The sequence below is a fragment of the Thunnus thynnus genome, chromosome 9, assembly GCF_963924715.1.
Source record: "Thunnus thynnus chromosome 9, fThuThy2.1, whole genome shotgun sequence".
NCBI classification, from domain to species: domain Eukaryota; kingdom Metazoa; phylum Chordata; class Actinopteri; order Scombriformes; family Scombridae; genus Thunnus; species Thunnus thynnus.
In genome coordinates this window covers 17681829-17698368 of record NC_089525.1, presented here as the reverse complement: position 1 = coordinate 17698368, position 16540 = coordinate 17681829, and the positions used below count along the sequence as shown (strand labels likewise).

Genomic DNA, 16540 nt, shown 5'->3' with positions numbered 1-16540 from the left:
CTTCTATTGGCCATTTTAGACCAGTGTTAGATGGCACTCTCCACCACCATCTAAACACCAAATGAGGGAATATATTTTGGAAGAACTGAGTTCATCCCTCTAGAAGAGTTTTGGAGAATATATACTCTGTATCTCTTGTGGAGGCTTGTCATGGCCCATCCCCTTAATAACACACTTGATTGTTTTCTCCTGTACTGTGTCAGCTGCCTGCATATATATGGTTGTTGTGTATTTAAGCTGATGGACATAAAGGAACCAAATGTGACCTGCCTAACTGGAGGGTAAGGCTAATCCCACCTTAACCCGGGCTCCCCCCAAGACCACCTACTCTATACAGGTCAACACACAGATAAGTGTAAAGAAATTAAACAGAGACGTGGCTTCGAGTCCAATTGTATCAAAATTTATTTAAAAGGATCAATTTATAAAAATGACAGTGGCGTTGTAATACAACCAGAGATCAATTTATTAATAGAATAAAGTTAATATCTGCCAAGTAGGTATTTAAGAGTTAAAATGCCTCACACACCCTCACGATCATGCTGTGTCTGTGCATATAATAAAAAAATATATATTCAAAATACTCCTCACTCTAAAGGAAAACAAAAAAAACATATTAACAAGCCAGGCTGACTGGTACAGGATAACCACTTTTTCCACGACTATATCACCATGTGCCTTCACAGCACTGCCACCACTGCAAACACACACGCACACACACACCAAACTAACACCCCTAGGTGCCATGTAATACTTATCTGCATGCAGGTGCACAACAACCCATATGGCTAGAGCCCCCACACAGTACAGCCCAGGTATCTGAAGCTAAATAAAGGGGCACAGAGACAGCATTAATATACCTAACGAGGTCCTTCAGGTGCAGTGGGTTCGTCTGATAACACAAATCAACCAATCCTACAATCAGTCAAAATATACTAAACCAAAAGAGGCAAAAACAACACTAAATATAACTAAACAAAAGAAACCAAGAAGAGAAAAAATAATAACAAAAAAAACTATAGGAAAAACAGTAGCAAACTATCCTCTGCCATAATAACCCCGGCCAATTATGGTGCAGCTCAACTGCTCCTCTGCACTGGACCCCTCTACAAGTGAAATCTGTCTCCCACGGATCTGGATGTTCAAAAGCTGGGGTTGTCTGCACCTCGAACAGAAAGACCAAACTCCCTGTCTGCCAGCTGATCACCGGGGACTATAGCACTCTGGCACACTTGACGGGAAAACACCTCTCTCTGTGTGTGTATTCAATGAGTATTTATAATGTGCCCAGATGGTAATTGAATGGGACCTGATTGCGCTGTTGGCGTTTCCCTTATATGGAAAGTAACATACTAACAAAAAGGGGAAGTGACATAAGTGGCCGTGACCAGCCAGGTAAAAGTGACTACGTGGGCCTAGGCAGGTAAAAGTGAGGTGAAGGCGAGACTAACCCTTCTACACGTATCTAGGCTCAGGCTACAGTGATAGACATTTCATTTGTATGGCATCTTTCTATATTCTGGTGTGTCTGACTCCAGATCAGAAGGTTTCATGTTTAAATTGCATTAGAGTCAAGCAGTTGTATGATGAAACATTTCTGTCCTGATTGCAGTAGTCTCTTTCAGGATGCTAATTCCCCCATCATAAGAGCATGAAAATAATGTAAATCATATGTTTTAACCTTTGCTGTCACTAGATCTCAGCTAAATTGAACACCTATGATAAATTTTGGTGCTATGTGTTAAGCACGGCATTCTGTACTACCACAGTCAAAACATCAAATGAAGAAATATCTTTTGCATGAAGAGCACAGTGTCTTTGGCCAAAGTCTTAATCAGTGTATCTCAGTTCAGGCTTGAATCCTGCTGCAGTGATAGATATTGTACTTGTATAGCATGGTTCTAAGTCGCCATAACAGTTTGAGATAGCAGGCTCTGTAGCGCAACGGTAGCGCGTCTGACTCCAGATCAGAAGGTTGCGTGTTCAAATCACGTCAGAGTCACACACTTGTTCCCTACGACTTCCTTGGAGTGACTAAGAGGTTGCATTTACTCTATGATTAAACATGGCAGTGGCCTCCTCTGGGATGACAATGCACCAACCCTAAAACATGCAGTATGACAAATGGTTTATGCCTGATTGATAATGCTTCCTCCTGGAAAAACAATGCCTCCATTGTACAGGTATGAGGACTCATACAAGCAATTTAAAGTTAATCATAGCTTTTTGCCTTTGCAGTCACTTTGTTTCTCTTTTGTGCAAAGAACACAAATCTTGGGCCAAGGCCTTCATCAATGTATCTTGGCTCAGTCTTGAGTCGACCACCTGTAGGTTTGTCTAAGATGCCATTACAGTTTATAACTGCAGATCTTGTGGCGCAATGATAGTGTGTCTGACTCCAGATCTGAAGGTTGCATGTTCAAATCATGTGACCAAGTGCTTAAATTGGCATTATGAGTTTATAATTGTGAAAGCTTCAAAAGGAACAATAAAAACAAAATAATTCAATGTGGTTAGAACTGTCTACAAAAGTTGCTGTGAGTATATACTGTGCCAAGCTTTACCACTTTTATACATCTAGTTCCAGGAGCAGAAGACAACAAGAAGAGTGGTTCACCGCAACACAGTACAAAGTGAGGCATCTGAGGCCATCTGTTGTGGAAACACACACACAGACACTCACTAGCACATTACATTAACACATTGTTTTTATATTAAAATCTCTCATCATCTCCTTTTGTTTCCCTATTTAACAGCAACAAGCCCTCAAGTTATACAAACATATAAAGTACAACAGATGGACAGTTGTGCTCCTGCGACTGGCCGAGAGAGGGAGGGAGTGGAACAGATACACAAGAAGCCGTCAACATATTTATAGCCCCCAAGACAGAAAGGAGTAGAGAAGGATGTGGGGGAAGGACAAGATAATGACAGAGTGGAAATAAAGATAGACGTTTATTTTTAAAACCATCTGTTTTGTGTTGAATGAGTCGATACACCATTTAGTGTATCGACTCATTCAAGTTTTAAGAAGCTGTTAACCAGTATATTAATATTTTCTTTATATGTTCAAGCCATTTAAACACTTTATGGTATTATCTGAAAGACTGTTAAGTGGAAGAGAAAAAGTAAACCCAGGTAGTGGTTGACAAGGAGACAAATGGGACATTACAAAGGTGAAAATAAATGCAGAAAGATGAGATGTGTGAAGTAAGAATGGGTAATTCACTTGATGCAGATTTATTAAAATTACTCTGACAGCCAGGCACATGGAGAGAGAAAACTGTTCACAGGAAATCTGACTACAGAGAGAACAGGAGAGTGTGTGTGTGTGTGTGTGACCCTCTGTGAAATAAAAAGAATGAAAAGTGTTTCCCCTTTCTACCACTTGAGTGCTTAGTATCCAATAATTTGCAATCTTGCAAATAAACTCATGCAAATTTACTGATAAAAAGTCCCTTTAATTTGTTTTGCCATTTTAAATTTGACTATATGACACCTGTAGTCATTCAAACATATCAGGAGTATTCGAGTCAACACTTCATAGATGGAAAAAAAAGAGAAGGGGCTGTTGTATGTGAGTACACAAGTGTTTATTGGACTCCATGCATGCATCCACGTGTGTGTGTACAGCCACGGTTTCCACAGCAGACGCAGCTGTCCAGCCCGTTGGCCTGTGCCTATGTCACTATGATTCTATTTCGGGTCCCTGTGTTGTTCGAAAGGTCAGATAAAGAAGCGTAGGAATCCTCACAAAGCAGAGGGAGGGGGTGTCGGGTGAAGGAGGGTGAGGGCGGATATCCACAAACCAACACACACATCACAAACACCCGGCAGTGCAGACAGAGACACGGAGAGGCAGAGACAGGGACGGGGAGGGAGACGTACTCTTAAAAGTAGTGAGAAGCAGAGAGTGAGACACTGAGCAGGGCGCCAGTGAAGAGGCTTCACTTTTAGACTGAATGAAAACTTTCTAGAGAAGACAGGAGGGATCATTAAATCTGATTTGAGCTTTGATCCAGTGGATAATCAGCCATATCTGAACATCATGGATGGAGAAACTCCCTGCCAGGAGACGTCTGAGTCTACAGAGACGACGAATCACACTGACACAAACAACAACAACAACCAGGTCAGTGCTTTTACATTAAATCACTGCATAAAAGTTTCTTCACATTCGCAAAAAATCCACAATGACCGGTGTCACACTCTGTACCGAGAATAGGCTGTAAGAGTATTTGTGGCTATGGCAGGTGTTGTGTTTGTACAGCAGGTTGGGAGAAGTGGTTTTGGCTGCTACTGCTGTGTTACACCTGTTCTTACTCCTGGGTGACTTTACTATTCTCACTGATGAGTCACAACCGCAAGGTCTGTCCTGGAGCAACTGTTACCCCAGTAGGTCATTAATAAATTGAGCTCATGAGCCTTATACTACTTTTAATAAGTACGTTTTTAAATATCATTAAATTAATCTCTATCAGATTTCACTTATGTTTGAAAAAGTGACTGACGACAGTTTCTTCATCAGATTATGTAAAAGCACACATGACATAAGACCCCACTATATATGATATTTCAGTGTAGAGAGCCAGAAGGGTTTAGTTTCATGATTCATTTTGGATTTACTTTGTTTTAATTGGGATGATTTTGACCCGTATTTTAGGTTCAGGTGTGATACAAAAACTGCAAAAGGCTCATTCTCCATCTGAAAGTCCATCTTGAAAAGCTCTCTGCCTGATCTAAATAAGTGAGATACTCAACAAATCCCACACAGTATTTTTAGGTCTCACATTACATTATGCTCGATGGTTGAGGACCATGTTATCCCCAGAGTAAAGTGTGGTTACTAATTTTAGTACATCTTACATAATATTACTCTTAACAGAAGTCGTGTTCTTAATAAGTCAGAAAAAGATTGTTGCCAGGTTAATTTAATCTACTCTGTATTTTTTAAACACAGACAAATTTTAATTTTAGATTAGGTGTTTTCAGTATTGTGTAGGAACAATCAATATATAATAAACAAAATGACAGTAAACACGTCCATCATGAAAGAATGAATGAATGAATGAATGAATGAATGAATGAATGAATGAATGAAGAGGTCAGAAGCTGTAGTTTCCTCACAATGTGTGACATGTTGCGTTGATGAGTGTATGGGAGGTTTAGTGAATATATAGAAATATATTGAAAATATTAAAAGGCACAGGTGAGGTGCGTCATTCCTTCAACATTTGTAAAAACCAAACAAATACACAAAAAAAAGTCTTTCCTTTGGTCAATTTGTTCAATTGCTGATACCAGAAACAGATTGTTTTAACATACTTTTGGCCAAGGAAGAACGACCATATGAGAAATGGACATTACTGTACATGACAAGCTAATATTCACACTGAATAAAAGTTTAGATATTTTGGTCAAATCACAGAATAGAAGGATTGAAGATATGGCCACAAATATTCACAAGCTGCTTGACAAAAGAAATCTGAACGCGAGGCTGAAATGATTTGTTTCCAAAAACTTTAGCCTTCCTCTTCTGCGGATGAAGTTGCTCAGTTGTCATGGAGATGGTCTATTTGTTACCTAAGTATGAAATTTTGGTTTCAAAATCACTGATAATTATAATCAAATTTGAATTGTGATTTAGTACATTTCAAATTTAGAAAACTATAAAAGATGCATAAAGTCAAGGTTTATTTCTTAGAAATAGATGTGCGAGTTGAGATCTCTAGTTGCTCATATCATCGTATCTGTAGTGTGTGTAGATGCACAAACACGCATTGTGACCTGTTTATTTATCTAATTGTATTTACTGATGTTTTTTTTACTACATAAACTACATAACTAAACTCCATTTTATTTGCTTGTCCTCCAGACAGATGAGCCAGGGCTGGTGGAGAGTAAAGACCCAGGGAGAAACACTGCAGCAGAGGAGACAGTCAAAGGTCAAGGGTTAATGGAGGAGGGGGAGGAGGGGGAGAAGGGGGAGACGGTGGAGACGGTGGAGACGGTGGAGAAGGGAGAGAAGGGGGAGGAGGGGGAGGAGGATACAATTGCACAACAGGAAGGAGAGGAGGCCAGTACTGAAGATACAGACAAGCCCCAGACTGCATCAAAGCTTGCTGGAGGTGATGCCGAAGAGGGCGGACAAGATAAAGACAAAGCAACTACAGACGTGAAGGATCCTGAACCGATGAATGGAGAAAAAGAAGAGGAAGGAGAGAAGGAAGAGGATAAGAAAGGAGGGCAGGTGGAGGAGGAGGTCAAGAACAGTGAGGCTGAGAAAGATGGAGAGGAGGTGAAGGACAAAAGCAAAGAGAAAGAGAAGACTGAGGAAACGGCAGAGGAAGAAGAGAAAAGTGTAAATGAAAAGACAATGAAGGGGGCTGAGAAGAAAAAACAACTCAAAGAAGTGGAAGCAAAAGATAAAGGAAAGATTAAGGAGGCAGAAAAACAAGGGAAGACAAAAAGAAAGAGTGGACCTCCCTCTTCTTCTGCACTCCAGGCTCTGTCCCGACCAAGACCCTCGGCCCGCTCTATTAGAGCATCCGCTAAGAAGGACATTATTGCCAAGTTCCAACAAGGTGCACCAGAGTAAGTCAATATACAGTCCTTTGTAGTTTAGAAAGTGACGGTTAAGCATTGGTTTAGTGGGGGTTTAATGAGAATCTGATTGTGACATTTTTAGGACACCAGTACAACGCAACTTCAAACTCCAGAAGTCATCTTCAGCTTTGGCCACAGGCGCTTCAATCAAACAGAAGATGCTTCAGTGGTGTCGCAGCAAAACTCGCAACTACGAGGTGAGATCAACACACAGCAAACGGGCCTCAGTGTATTTGTGTCTCTTCAGATGACATCTTCTTGTCACCTTCATCTTTCAGGGCATCAACATAGAAAACTTCTCATCGTCCTGGTGTGATGGGATGGCATTCTGCGCTCTGATTCACCGTTTCTTTCCCGATGCTTTTGACTACAATTCCCTGAGTCCTAAAGAGAGGGAGAAAAACTTCACTCTGGCCTTCGAAAAAGCAGAGTAAGAGCTTTGTAATTATCTCTTGCTGTTTCTCTTGCTCTCTGAGTGTAAATAGTTCCTATCATAGCCAGATTAACCTGTTAATTGAACACTACTGCTTCAAAGTTCCTATTAAGTCCTCCAAAACACACAAAGCAGTTTCAATATACCCAGACAGACATAATACTACCAGACACCAAAGGTTTCTGTGGGACTGTTGACTGCTGAATCTCACCCCAAGTAAAGCATAAAATGGTCCACTGGGGCTTTTATGAGAAACAGTGTAAATGTTGAATGTTGTGACATGTTTATGACACCGATACCCTACAACTGTTTTCATCTTTTAAGACAACATGGACAGGAGGTCCTCAAAGTGAAAAGTTTAGTTTAAAAAACATCTACATTTCCTTCACTAATGAGCAAACTCCAGCTGCTAGTGAAGACCATGTGGTATAATTTAAAGCTCCAAAACAGCTACAAACTGACCTAATGTAACAAAAATAAAAAGCTCTAAAAACTGTATTTTTACAAGGGGCCGATCTGCATGACAGGGCCACAAAATTAGCTAATAATGGTAGTGATTAGCGATGTATACATCCACCAAAATGTGCAAATAATCAGCTCCTTTCCTTTCTGCTCCTCTCCTCTCCTCTCCTCTATTCCCCCCCTCCTCTCCCCCACAGGTCCCTGGCTGACTGTTGCCCTCTGCTGGAAGTGTCTGACATGATCATGATGGGTAACAACCCGGACCCCATGTGTGTGTTCACCTATGTCCAGTCCCTCTGTCACAGCCTCTCCAAAATAGAGAAAGAGAGGAAGGACAAAGAAAAAGAGGAGAAAGACAAGGCTGATAAGGAAGGAGAAGAGAAAGGAGAAGATGCAGCCGGTGAGCTCTCGACAGACAAGGGCGAGGAAGAGCCTGCTGAGGACGGGGAGCTGGAGAGCAAAGAGGAGAAGGAGGGAGAGGAGGCTGGCGAAGAGAAAGGTGCACCAAAGAGCTGTGAGATGGAGAAAGAAGGAGGAGTGTTAGTCGGAGCAGAATCTTAGAAAAGTGCTGACAGCAAACAAAAAGACTGAAAAGACCAAAATATTGTTGATGAGGTACGACATTGAGAAAGTCTTAGCTTGGTGTTGGATTGATACTGACACAGGAAAGAGGTGCATCAGGTCGGCTCCAATCAAATGCTGTTAATGTGATGTTATAGTCCGCTGTGTCGTGTCTACTGTGCTGTATTTTATTTTTCATTCACTGCTGTGTTGTTGCATATGTTTGTTTTTGAGCACAAAAAGTAGAAATGTTCAGTTCTTTCATTTATTGTATGTATTCCTAGAAAATGTTGCATTAAATGACACATTTCTGAATTGAAAAGTTGTTTGTGTGACAATTAAAACTAATAAATTATGACAACAATGTGGTGGAACGTATGTATACAGTATATATATATATATATATATATATATGTATAATGACCACCACCACAGGAGAGGTATATTCATTAACCCTTTATTCATATCCTGACCCTACACAGTGTCCCCTCTTAATTAGTCCCTAAACCAAACTTCTGAACCACAAATCTATTTGTCATTCATAAATACCTAATCGGTTATTAATGAATGAGTGATTAATACTCAATTAAGCTGATTGAGAGAGCAGAGAGAGTGTATTCTTTAGGTTTTATGATATTTGCTCATGAAGAAAAAAATAGAAAAATCACACTATACTATGGTCATTTGTTACCTAAAACAGGAGAATATAACATCATTTGAGTGAAATTACTGGATGTGAGGAATGCAACAATTTTTGAATGGTGATTCTTGAATTGTGGAATAAATATGGATCATTTTTAACCCAGAAAACCCTCTACAGTATGTACAAAAAATCCATTTTTGTATATTCAGGGTCACTTTAGGAATAAAATTATATAAAAGTCATAAAATTTCAGACTAAAAAAAATTGAGGGTGTTTTTACTGCTCTCAAAAAGGAACAAATTGATTACATTTGACCTGAACAGTATGTAAGGGTTAAATTAGATTAGATTAGAACTGATTCAAATACACTTTAGTATATTTTATACAGAGTATAGTATAGTATATAAGTTATACTTTATTAAGACATATAAAGTGTAATTCAAATAAATTATAAGTTACTTTATTTGTGCCGAATTTGGCTTAAAAGATTTTGAAGAATTTTAGATGCTCTTATTCTTTTTCTTTATAGCATGTAAATAATAAAGCTGTTGTTAATGTTGTTCATGGCACAATCTGAAGGCTAAATAATGGAACCTGCTTTTTCTCCCAAATGATGACATTTTAATACACAGACTAACTAAATATACATTCAACGTTACCATTAAACATAAAAAAGTTTAAAGTGATTTCTGATGAAATTTTAATTTACGTGTGTAAACACAGGAGGAAACTAGCCGTACATTTTTTATTTAGATCACTTGAAAGTCAGTTAAGAAAAAATGTAAGATCTACATTTAATCTACTTCTAATATCTGTTGGGTTACTATTGATTATTGGCTTGTGGCTCCTAATACTGTCTGAGTGACACTCTGAGGTCGTCTGCTGTTATTCTGAAGTGAAACCGTTTCTCAGTGACAGTCTGAGGTCTGCTGTCATTGTGAAGTCAGACTGGCCTTTGGAGATGTATTCTTTACTATTAAATTCAACTAATTATTCACACAATTAAAATGACAAAGCCTAGATTTTTCTGTGAAATATAGTTTGAAGGAGGTAGTTATTTATTATTATTATTATTATTTAATATGTATTAATTTTGTTTTATTTGGTTGTTTATGTATTTTTACTTAGTTATTTATTCATTCATTATTGACTGACTGAATGAATGAATGACTAACTGAATGAATGAATGAATGACTGATTAACTGACTGACTGACTGACTGACTGACTGACTGACTGAATGAATGAATGAATGACTGAATGATTGATTGAATGAATGAATGAATGAATGTGAAATCACGTCGCTTCTATTTTGACATCAGTTCTTTCACGCTATTACCGTAATGCCTAGTACATACACGTCCCGTAAAACAACGTGGGGGGTAGTTGTACCGTGTTTTTTCAAAGTGGAGACTGGTCTGACTGTATTTGGTTGTGGACTGCTGTGACAAAACAAGATATTTGAGGAAGTCATCTTTGGGCTTTGGGAAGTGATCGACATTTTTCACCATTTCCTGACAGTTTATGCACCAAGTAACTAATCAATTAATCGACAAACATAATCTACAGATTCATCGATAATGAAACTAATAGTTAGCTGCAGCCCTGATATAAAATAAAACATCAACACTCACCGTAAAGAAACAGTAAGAATCTGTGAACCAGAAAACCTCAAACCACAACGCTCTGCTCTCTAAGTTTTACGGTAATCAGCGTCATGCTACCGGAAAGGCCACTGTGTTGCCCCTTTTGTAAGCTAACCCAACGACTGTGTCGCGCTTTTTTCCAACGCAATAATCGGCGGCAGCGGAGTGAAACATGTCTACAAACATGCCGCCGGGCAGCCTGAACCTGGAGTCACAGCTTCTGTCCATCATGGATGTGCTGGTGAAAGCGGCGGTGACGGAAATCAGTCAGCTGTTCTCGGAGAGCTCGGCGTCCCTGCGTCTGCATTTAACCCAGAGCCTGAAGGAAAACGAAGCCCTGAGGATGAGGATGAAGGTGATGAGGAGTGAGCTCTTCTCCCTCCGGCTGCAGACGAGGAGTAACCGGCCGGCGAGCCGCTTTTCTCCGATTAGAGCCAACATACCCAAACCGCGGGCGAAATCACAAGGTAACGATTTACTTTCACACTTGAAAATACTTCAAGTAAGAAGTAACGTTGACGCCCTCCTCCTCCTCCTCCTCCTCCTCCTGCAGCCCAATTAACAGCTGAACACGCACTTTTCTATAATTCAACTACTAATTGTTTGCTTTCTATTCCTGTTACAGTGTATTACAACATTTCTTTTGCAATGCATATAGCATATTTGCTGAATAATTAATAAACTGGTTTAAAATCACAGCTGCTCCTTATCACGTGACACATACGTCACGATGTCATGGTTTATGACCTGGAGGTGATCAATAAGTTGATCAAATAGAGAGACTAACGTTTACTGCAGTTGGAAAAAGCTAATAACAGACTTTCTGACTTTTTAAAATGCTCATTTGAACCATCTGTAAGCACAGATATTTTGTGTTTGTGGAATTTTCAATTGCAAAATAACAATTATTTTCATTATCAATTAATTTGTTAATTATTTTCACAATGAATCGATTAGTCGTTTGGTCTATAAAATGTGAGAAAATGTTGATCGCTAGTTGAGACTTCAGTTTCTGGGTGACATACACTGACCGCCCTCATCTTGGCAGCGTTCCCCTTATTTTAATTATGTTATAAGTTAGAGAAACTGGCAAAACTGTGGTGTTCACACCCTCTGAGATATCTATAACAACAATGGACTAAAGTCATTGTATTCTAACGTTAACTTATAGCTATCCTTACAAGCGAAGCTCCTTACATGCTTGCTAATAACTTATTTGAAGAGTTGGGTCTCTGACATTGACAGTGTTGTGTTAAGAACATAGAGAGACTAACTAATCAGAGTTAACCTGAATGCATCACGTGTTCATGATACAAACCATTTGTGAACTCTGGATTGAAGCCAACAACAATCCTTCCTCCTGCGCATGATCATGTTTTGATTCAGAGTGTGCACGGAGAGGAGGGGTACTCACAGATGGGTCTGTAGTCAATGTGTTTGTGAGAGAGAGAACAAGAGAGAGAGGGGCATGGAGGGGCTGAGAGAATCAATGCAATGCGAGCAGCTCTACCATGAAGCAAGATTTTACCCATTTTAAATAGTAAAAAGAATAGAAAATCAATATGTGGCAGTCAATGTTGATATTGTGGTGGGCTGTCACAAATAAATCAATGTATGGGAAACACTGGGGGGATGAAATGAGATGAACATCCTCATTGAACTGGGGATGTTATACCTCAGACCGCTGGACCATGAAGATGCCTCCTCGTGTCATGCACAAGAGATTTATTTCTAACAATGTTGAAAATCTCACTTGTATTTAGTTGTTTTTGTGCATTTAATGAACTTGTTTAATTCTGTTGTTGTGGACAGTGATATCACACACCTCCTCACTCCTGGTGTTTATCTATTACCATAAGTTACATTTTGTCTTTTGCTTTCCTCTAGTTGTCATAAAGCCACCAGTCGCTCAGAAGGCGATCAGAGAAGCTGCTCCCATTACTCTGCAGTCAGAGAACAAGACTTCCTCTCCTGCCACGACAGTGGAGGTAAATGCAGCTCATACATTTACTCTCAGTATCAAATGAATGAAAAGTTTTGTTTGCTCATGTGTGTTTATTCTTTATTGTTAGTGTGCAGATGTGGACACCCCAGATGTCATCCTGATCAAAGATGAAGATGACATTGGAGGCTGTGGGCCAGTTGTAGGTTAGTAGGATGTTTTTATTAATGTAATCTGTGAGCCACAGGAGCTGGTTAGACCACTAATCAAACTACAACAAGTCTATGCTTCCAAAATGCAAATCAGCTGAGAATGGCTCAGAGGCTGCTGACTTAATTTGACTAGATCCAGGCCGATATAACAAGCTATGTTCTTTGTAATAAACAAATTTGTCAACCAGAGTGTTAATTTGTTTTTCTAGGTTTTGTATATCAGTAGATTTCTATGGCTCATAGCTATAAGTGATATCAATATGATATCAGATAATACCTGTTAGTGGGACGAAGTCTGTCTTGGTTTTGGTCTTTTCAGGAGATTTAGTGACAAAATAATGAAGAAACACATATTAGCAGAAAATACACTATAAAATATTAGATTAGAATAAAAAAATGCATTTATTTATTTATTAGTGTCCTTCACAGCTCAAAGAGTTGGATTCAAAACAAGAAATGACATTTATTCTGCCTGAGAAGCCTGCACTCTCTCTTCCTGAAAAATCAGAAACAACTAAACATTTATTTAATCTGCATGCAAACACTTTGCATTTTGACAGGGCAGATCATCAGGGCTGCAACTATAGACTGTATATAAAGGGCTGCAACTAACAATTATTGTCATTATCAATTAATCTGCAGATTATTTATTCGATTAATCGCTTGGACTAGAAAATGTCAGAAAATATGAGACAAATGAGCACCACAGAGTCAAAGGTTGTGTCTTTAAATGTCTTTGTCTGATCAACAGTCAAAACCCCCAAAATATTCAGTTTACTTTCATGTATGACAAAGAAAAGCATTAAATCATCATATTTAAGAAGCTGCAACCAGCTAATTTTTCTGCACTTTCACCTAAAACGATTAAACGATTATCAAAATGTTACAGATTAATTTTCTGTCTATTGACTAATCGATGAATCGTTGTAGCTCTAAAGATCATTATCACTTAAAACTTAAAATCCGTCCTTATTTGATTTTTTATAAATGAATAATATCTCAAATGACATATCTGGTGTTGTCAATGTAATCATTTCTATATGTAAACATGTGATTATACAAGCTTCAACATGTTGTCATCTTGGATATCGATGAGTAATAAATAATAAGACTTTCAGACGGTTTAATTACAACAGAGTGCATTAAATAATGATTAATGGCATGATTCATCCATGACACATAGGCTGATTCAGTGCCTGAGGGGCAGAGGGCATGTTGGGTCGACATTACTGTGCTGTTATTTTTAGTGAGCACTTGACAATCACACTTACACTTTGTACAAAGTTACCTTTAGCTTCTGTATATAAATGGTGCCCTTTTTCACGAGATTTTTTTGGAGTTGTGAGTCAAAATCTGATGTTTTATGCATATAGGCCTTGATTCAAAATGTTGTTTTGTCATTTCAGGTCAGGATGACTTCAGAAATCACAGTACGCAGGGTGGTGTTGCTGCTGGGACTCAGAGTTTAGAGCCTGCCGGTTCCTCCTGCCTGACAAACGATAACGCAGAGCTGAGAATCGTGAGCGTTCACGGCCGAGGGGAAGGGCCCCTACAGGAGGAGAGCGACACTCTCTTCACTGTCTCTGAACTGCAGGCTTTCAGCTCTCTGTCTCCTGACCACTCCGTCACCCACGACAGTCTCCTAAATTTCACCTCTGGTGCCAACGACAGACCCCCGATGAGGGGGATGCACGATAACAGTGTCGGACTGGTTAGAAACAGCCAGAATCATTCCACTCAAATCAGCGTACCGTCATTGAGTCCTGCAATAAAAACATCAATAGGAGCCGACGGTAAAGGAGGCCATCCCAGTCACGTCAGCCAGTTCTCCCAGCAGCAGAGCTCCGTCTTCCCTCACGCCATCAACAAATCCCTGGACTGCAGTTTCTGCGGCGAGCGGTTTGTCACCCGCGAAGACCTGATAGTGCACCGGGCGAGTCATACCGGAGAGTCGCCTGTTCCTTGCTCTTTGTGCGGCAAATCGTTCGTCAACAAGACCACGCTGAGCATCCACATGCGCATTCACACCGGGGAGAAGCCGTACGCCTGCCCGCAGTGCGGGAAGCGCTTCACGCAGAACGGCAGCCTGAAGATCCACCTGAGGACTCACTCCGGAGAGAAGCCGTACACTTGCTCTCAGTGCACCGCCAGCTTCAACAACCCGAGCAACCTGCGCAGACACATGATCACACACAACACTAACGAGGTTCACTGACCAAAAGATTTAAAGGGTTAATCTGGATTTTTTTTTTTTTTTTTAAGAACATTTTTCAGCATGTTACTTTTACTGACTCTTCTTATGTCATAATGATGTATTTGGGGGAAAATGTGTTTCCTTTGGCAGCGTGTCATTGTTTTGTCATTAGTGTCTTGGTTGAAATGTACTTAATAATCTGTAAGTACACTAATGTATATCTTGACAACTTCCTAGTAAAATCAACTTCTTTGGTTTTAAATAAGGGCACAAATAAGCATGATCTCTGTTTAATATGATGAGACCTGCATTCTTTGAAAGCCAGCAAAAGTACATTAAGCTTTAAAAATCCCAAAGCCTTTTTTTATTTTTAACCCTCTATGAGAGAGAGAGAGAGAGAGAGAGCCAGAATGATCTTTTTATACTGTCTGAAAAGAAAACAAACTCGGATGCCTCACATCACATCACCTTAATTACATGCTAGTTTGATAAATGCTCATTTTTTTTCTTACCGTGACCTAACAAAATCTGCCTGTTATACAACTGTAGCTCAACACTTTCTCTCAACATTATTTATTCAGTGTGAAAATTACTCTCATTATTAATAATTTTGTATTAATGACTTGTCTGACATCGTGAATGCTTGCAAGCTTTAAACCACAGGAATCATTCCTCATGTTACTGGAGGGAAACATTGTGCGGGTCAGAGACGGGGTTCCCAACTGGATGGTTGAGTATACAACAGGTGCCTATTATTATTATTATAATTATTATAATAAGAATAATAATAATAATTACTATTGTTATTATTATTATTGTTACAGAGAAATGGACAGAAACACTGACCGTGACATTGAAATGAAAAGGAAAGTATGGTACAGTTAAGGCTGGTTTATGGGGTCAAAATGTTCTGTTGTAGTTTTATATCGTGATATCAATATAGTGTGATATTTGATATATGAAGTGATGTTGTGATTTAGTCAATTTTCTGTAAACTCAAGACACAGTTCATATCTAACAGCTGAGAAACAGTTTATAGATAAAAAAATAACCTGACGGGAATATCTGCTTCTGGCAAATTAAGGTATTTCATCACATTGATTCAACAGTCCTGTCAACTCATTATTGCCTTAAAGATTTGCAGACACGTCCTAATACAAATAATTAAACACAGTGTGAAAAAATCCAGTTATAATATGGCTGACAAATGTCTATTGTGTCATGTATATATTGACATATCGCCCAACACGAGGTACAGTATCAAGTGTTAAAGAGTGTTAAACTGGTTTAAAAGTTTGCAGAGGTAAAAGCAATCACACGGTTGATAGAAACTTTCAGAAACACTGATAAAACTTGAGACCTGGATTTATTAATCTGAACATTATTCTACCCTTCTTTCTTTCTTTGTGTGTATGTATGTATGTGTGTGTGTTTCATTTGAAAAGCAAACTACCTCCAGTGTCATCTGTTGCAGCTCTCTTTTCCTCTTTTTGTACTTCCCTATCGTTCCAGACTGGGCAATAATCAATTTTGTGTGGACTCCTGTGTGTGGATTTGTAGTCTGAATATGCAATTATGAATAAATACTGATTTTTCAGCAGCTGATTATCTATTTTTTCTTTGAACGTCTGACACACGGCTCTTTCAGTTTGCACCTCTAGAGTGCAGCATTGTTTTTGTTCCCAGTGATTGCTTAGACTCAGGTTTACTCATACTGCGCCTCTATGGGGGGGGACTCTTGAGGAAACTGGGGGAAATTCCTTGCATTGTTCCTCTTTCCACCCTGCCCACACTTAAAGTATTGTTTAAAGAGTTTCTGCTTGTTTAACTTGGATTTCACCCG

The 16540-nt window shown here is 39.2% G+C and overlaps 2 protein-coding genes and 1 non-coding gene across 3 annotated transcripts; all 3 read left to right on the top strand.

Moving 5' to 3' along the window:
• The first annotated feature begins 1930 nt into the window (after positions 1-1930).
• trnaw-cca (transfer RNA tryptophan (anticodon CCA)) lies at positions 1931-2002 on the top strand. Its single transcript has one exon. It is a non-coding gene; the product is annotated as a tRNA-Trp (tRNA).
• Positions 2003-3808: 1806 nt separating this feature from the next.
• Positions 3809-8384, top strand: LOC137189463 (smoothelin-like protein 1). The gene is made up of 5 exons (XM_067599351.1): positions 3809-4132; positions 5876-6594; positions 6689-6803; positions 6885-7036; positions 7699-8384. The coding sequence occupies exons 1-5, from the start codon at positions 4049-4051 to the stop codon at positions 8060-8062; spliced, it is 1434 nt and encodes a 477-aa protein (XP_067455452.1). The 5' UTR covers positions 3809-4048; the 3' UTR covers positions 8063-8384.
• Positions 8385-10357: 1973 nt separating this feature from the next.
• On the top strand, positions 10358-16297 carry LOC137189462 (uncharacterized). Its single transcript, XM_067599349.1, has 4 exons — positions 10358-10816; positions 12237-12337; positions 12422-12497; positions 13910-16297. The coding sequence occupies exons 1-4, from the start codon at positions 10522-10524 to the stop codon at positions 14716-14718; spliced, it is 1281 nt and encodes a 426-aa protein (XP_067455450.1). The 5' UTR covers positions 10358-10521; the 3' UTR covers positions 14719-16297.
• The last annotated feature ends 243 nt before the right edge of the window (positions 16298-16540 follow it).